This window comes from Myotis brandtii, unplaced genomic scaffold (genome assembly GCF_000412655.1).
Source record: "Myotis brandtii unplaced genomic scaffold, ASM41265v1 scaffold454, whole genome shotgun sequence".
NCBI lineage: Eukaryota > Metazoa > Chordata > Mammalia > Chiroptera > Vespertilionidae > Myotis > Myotis brandtii.
The window spans coordinates 5,742,434-5,748,106 of NW_005367354.1; the positions used below are offsets into that span (position 1 = coordinate 5,742,434).

Below are 5,673 nucleotides of genomic sequence, written 5' to 3' on the forward strand. Positions count from 1 at the left end.
AGGGCCGATCAGGGGGTTTGGGCGCTGCCCCCTGTCACGCTGATCCCGGTGCCAGGAGGCCTCGCGGCTCTGCTGATCCTGCCCGGCAGGGTCACAGATCCGGGTCCCAGACCGCAGACAGCCTTGCCTGCTGCCGCCTGCCTTCAGTATGCAAATTAGCCGCCATCTTGTTGCTTCAGGGTGGGGGTCCCCACTGGGGTGCCTGGCCAGTCTGGGTGAGGGGCTGAGGGCCGTTTTCAGGCTGGCGGGCGACTGAAGCTCCAAACCTCTCCTTTTTTTCTTTTTTTTTTTATTCTGGCATTTATTTACCTTCTATGGCTGTCACTGGAGCTGAGAGCCGGCTTTCTCTCTGAGGCTCGGCTGCTGAAAGCAGGTTTCTGGCCTTTGTTTTCTGTATTCGAAACAATGTTGCGACTCCAGCTCTGAGATCCTGGCTGACTGACAGGAGGTTTCTGGGGTTTTGTTTATCTTCTATAAATGTTACAATGTTTCCAACTGAAGCTCAGAGGCCGGCAAGGCAGGCGGGGGAACGTTGGAGTCCTCTGTCACTGAAGGAAGCAAGCCTCCCTGTTCGCATCAGCTGCCTGGCTGCCGGCCGCCATCTTGGCTGACAGTTAATTTGCATATCTCCCTGATTAGCCAATGGGAAGGGTAGCGGTCGTACGCTAATTACCATGTTTCTCTTTTATTAGTGTAGACTAGAGGCCCGGTGCACGAATTCGTGCACGGGTGGGGTCCCTCCTGTCTGGGTCCGGGGTGTGGGTGAACCAGATTCAGGGCTGTCAGGGCCCCAGCAGCAAGGTCTGGGTCAGTGCGTGTCATAGCTACTGGCTGGTCATCCAGTCGTTCAGGCCATTCAGTCGTAATGGTCGCTTAGGCTTTTATATATAGAGAGAGATATTTTATTGATTTTCAGAGAGAAAGAGAGAGAGAGAGAGAGAGAGAGAGAGAGAAACATCAATGATGAAAGAGAATCATTGATTGGCTGCCTCCTGCATGCCCCTTCCCCCCCACTGGGGATTGAGCCCTGACTGGGAATCGAACCTTGACCTCCTGGTTCATAGGTTGATGCTCAACCACTGAGCCACGCCAGTTGGGCACAGAAAGTTTAACACCCATGGGGCACTATCCTTCCCCATCCTGGGGTCTGCCTGGCGGCCTAGGAACATGAAACTCACCCCCAGCTCACGGCCACAGCGTCAGTGGAGAGGATTTCGTTGGGTGACAACACTAGCAGGTAACTGATGTTGACCAGGATGTACAGGCCCGTGACCAGGGGAATGGCAATCATCAGCGCCCACACCAGGTTCTGCTGTACAATCGGAGAGAGGAGGCCATATGTTAGCCCGTGAGGTCCTTCCCAGGCCCCTGGGCACAGCACTGAGCTCATCCCGGCTGCAGGGCAGGTGCCAGGACCTGGGGCCACGCAGGCCACATGCCCCTTCTCCCTGAGCTCAGAGACCCACCGCATGGACACACACACAGGCAGATGCACTGGGCGGCGGTGAGGGGCCCTAACCAGTCAGAGCAGTGGAGGCACGGAGCGGCCAGCAGGGGTGGGAAGGGGAGAGGAGCCATCACCAAAATGTCTGGAGCGAGCAGGGCCTTCCACTGGGCTCTCCTTGAAGAATGGGAGAGGTTCAGGCAGGTGGAAGGGGAGGGACTCCTACCGGGGGCAACCACAGAGCAGAGGCACAGGGAAGAGACCAGACGGGTAAAGGTCGCATCGTCAGCTGTTCACTGAGCACTTTAGCTGGAATATTCCAGGACCCCCAGGCCAGCCTTGCGGGGGCCGGGGGCCCCAGGACTCAGACCCAGGCTGAGGGCCATTACACTCAGGGGTTCTCCTCTGACCCTCATTCTCCTCAACTGGAAATTGGGGATCATTGGGGATCTGTCAAATGGGACTTCCCGCTGTCTGCCTCTCTGCCAGGCGTGAGGGGCAGCAAAGAGGAAGGGGAGAAGGGCCCTGGAAACAGGGGCGGTGGCACTGGGACCAGTTTGCACAGCTGAGGCCTCGGTGCCCAGCGGACCCCCGTCACCCAATAAAGGTACTGAGCTCACCTTGGGTCACCTTGGCAGGCAAGCACTGATGAGCCAGAGCCTTCCCCTCGGTACCAAATGGCACCCAGGACATGTTACTGACACTTACAATGTAACATGAAGCAGAACCAGAGGAGGCCATTCTTTGCCAAGATGCAGGGAGCTCTCAGTCAGACTGGCACAGAGCTGTCTGTCACTGTGGGGGCAGGCAGACCTCCTCCCTGTCCCCAAATGGAACCCTCCCCCAATTCAGCATCTCCCCCTGAGTAGTGTATCTTCCATTCTTCAATATAACGTGAAAAGCAATTTCCAGAGCTTTCTGCCAGGAGGAGATCTGCTCACAGAAAATTTTGGATCTGGGTGCGGGAGGAAGGACACGGGGCACTGAGGACGAAGTAGCCTCTCAGAGCCTGTCCTCACACCCCCCCCCCCATTTTTCCTTCAGACACAAACGCCCTGTTCTTTCTGGCCTCTGGGTTCAGATTCCTACTGCTTCCATATAGCTGTTTAGCCACAAAACGCATCAGTCCTCCTCTTCCAGGAAGCCCGCTAGATTGCTCTGCCTCATAGTGGTCTCCTTTCCTGAACTCCAGCAGCAAGTGGCGGCAGAGCCCCAACAAGCACATCTGCTTTATTGTATCCAAGCCTCTGTCCTGCCCTGCCCTGTCCTGTCCTAAGGGCAGGGGCCAGATAGGGTGGCCAGCTCATCCCAGTTTGCCTGGGACTTTCCAGCTTTTAGCACTGAAAGTCCAGCATCCCTGGGGATCCCTCCGTCCTGAGCAACCAGGATGGTAGGTCACCCAACCTAGCAGGTCACATGGAAAACTTGTGAAAGTGACACAAATAAGATAACAATAAATTCTCATATGAGATGGGTCCTCCCATCTCCTTTCTAGTTCTAAAACCTGAGAGTCTGAGGGCAAAGAACTTGCCCCAGCCACAGTGTGCACATAGCAACTAGTTCCTCATGATCCCAGTCCTGGAAATATGGCTCTGCCTGGGCCCTGTGAGGCAGAGTCCTGGGTTCCCCCTCCTGTGGGCCACCTAGCAGGGTGCCCTCAGCGGGTGAGCACCCACCATGCCTGACCCAGCCCCATGCCGCATCAGACGTTGTGCTTCTGAACTTGACTCATCTCGGACAGCCCACCCGCCAGCTAAGGAGCTGTGACAGCTACAGAGCCCTACAGTTGGGCACGGGCAGGTTTCTGGCGAAGACACAAGAACAGAGAGACTTTTCTGGTTTCATTCTCAAGTACCTTAATCTTGCACTCAAATCCCATGGACCAAAGCCAGCCTGCCGCTTGCTTTTATAAATAAACTTGTATTGGGATGCAGCCATTTATTTACTTATGACTCCTCACAGCGTCTCCCAAACCCCTATCCAGGGGGTCTTTGCTGAGAGCTGACAGCCCTCAGGGCCCTAAAGCCAATCTAGGACAGAAAGGGAATGACTGGCCGTTTCATCCTGTAAGAACTTAAAACTCCTGCAGGGGAACAAGAAAACAAATAGCACCCTAGGCCTGTGGTTGGCAAACTGCGGCTCGAAAGCCACATGCGGCTCTTTGGCCCCTTGAGTGTGGCTCTTCCTAAGCCTTAGGAGGACCCTAATTAAGTTAATAACAATGTACCTACCTATATAGTTTAAGTTTAAAAAATTTGGCTCTCAAAAGAAATTTCAATCGTTGTACTGTTGATATTTGGCTCTGTTGACTAATGAGTTTGCTGACCACTGCCCTAGGCAAATGTATGTGTAGCCTCAGCTCCCCCACCACCTGAAGACTCCAAGTGTTCCAAATGCTTCCTGGGAGGCAGGTGGAGCCGGGGGGCGGGGGGGAGGGGGCCTGCAGACCCACCCCCCACCAGGCAATGACTAACCAGCCCATGGTTCTCCTGTGGGTGAGCCAGGCAGGACTGGCCCACTCTCCTGTCCCAAACCACGCCGCTGTGTCCTATGGTGGCTCCCATGGCAAGTGTGAATTAAGTGTGTACTACTATGTTACAGAGAGAACAGCCCAGGAGATATCAAACTGAGCCATCACGCATGGCCTCCTGCTAGCGCTATGACCTCAACATCACGCCTCCATTCTAAGCCTCGGTTTTCCCACATGAAAAATGGGGTGATAATGCCTACCTCGCAGGGCAGCAATATGAGACCCTGGGGATGATGCTGTGAAGTCCTCTGCTTCCTTGAGACGTCATTATTTCTGTAATTCCATAAGCTAATCAGAGTGGACAGTGGCTGGCATTCTATTCCCATGAGCCTAGGAAGGGCGCCCCTGTTTTCAGCCAATTTTTCATGGTTTTAGCTCAAAGGACAATCACTGAAACTCCTGATGCTCAGAGACTTCGCCCCCCAAAGCAGTGTCATGAACTCACTTGTGGGTTCTTGAGCTCCTCCAACACATAGTTGAGGGTATTCCAGCCGTCGAAGGACCACAGGCCCTGGTAGAAGGCCATGCTGATGCGCCCGGTCTGCTGCGTCGTGTTGTGGAAGGCGGCCAGGAGGGCTTCGGTGCGGCCTCGGCCCTGGCCCAGCACCACCACGCCGCCCACCACGATGACCAGCAAGGAGAACACTTTGGCAGCCGTGCACACGTCGTTCAGCTGGGTGGCCAGCTTCGAGCTCCAGCCGTTCACCACCAGCAGCAGCAGGATGCAAGCGACGGCCATGCTCTTGATCACCGCCTGGGGCAGGGAGGAGCAGCCGGGGTAAAAGGGGGCCACTGCATACTCGGCGAAGCTCAGAGAGATGGCAGCGATGGAGGCTGGGCGGCTCACCAGCACAAACGTGTAGATGACCAGGAAGGCTGGCAAGGAGCCAAAGGTGTGCAGGATGTAAGCATACTCCCCCCCGGATTCGGGAACCAGGGCCCCGAGCTCAGCGAAGCACAGGGCACTCAGAGTGGCCAGGAGGCCACAGGCGGCCCAGACCAGGAGGCTGGCCCCAGGGCTGCCCATGTAGACCAAGATCCCCTGTGGTGACATGAAGATGCCAGAGCCGACCATACTGCCGACGATCAGGGACACACCGCTCCACAGGCCGATCTCCCTCCTCAGCCTCAGCCTCCCAGCACCCCGCTCCTGCCCTGCCACCCCCTCGCCGCCATCTCTCTCCCGACTTCTCTCCATCTCAGAACCTCAGAAGTCACCGTGTGCACTCGAGCAGAAGCAGATACTCTGATGCCTATGTACCTGTCCTGCAGCAGTTAATGATTATAGCGCCTGAGGAGTCTTGGCCAAAGGCCAGAGAGCCAGAGCATGGCGTGTAGAAGGTTCTGAGCCTTCAATGATCTACCCGCCCACGTCCAACTCAGAGCCCAGGACAGGCATCTGCAGAAGCTGTTTGTCAATGAAGCCCAGGAAAGGTTAAGGAAAGGGGGGTTCTAGCAGAAATCCCTGTTGGCCAATTCCACAGCAATAACAGTTAGATGAGTGCTCTGTACCAAAAATCCGATTGCTGAGCAATGACACAGACAAGCCTAAGAATCTCGACAACTCTTTCATCAGACAAGCACTGAAGTCCTTATTTCCCCAAGTTTCCAATTAAAACTGCACCAGCCCTACTCCGAAGAACTGAGATGGTGGAAAAAGAGGGTCCAAATAGCGCAGGGCAAAGCTTGTTCCGCTAGC

General features: G+C 55.4%; 1 protein-coding gene across 1 annotated transcript in view; it reads right to left on the reverse strand.

The window, feature by feature from the left end:
- The window catches only part of LOC102264048 (b(0,+)-type amino acid transporter 1), a 9,269-nt gene extending 4,077 nt beyond the window's left edge, over window positions 1–5,192 (reverse strand). Inside the window, exons 1-2 of the mRNA XM_005874976.2 lie at window positions 4,420–5,192; window positions 1,179–1,312 (exon numbers count right to left, since the gene is read on the reverse strand). Coding sequence (XP_005875038.1) covers window positions 1,179–1,312; window positions 4,420–5,172 — 887 coding nt within the window. The 5' untranslated portion in view covers window positions 5,173–5,192. The remainder of the gene's footprint in view (window positions 1–1,178; window positions 1,313–4,419) is intronic.
- Between the last annotated feature and the right edge of the window lie 481 nt (window positions 5,193–5,673).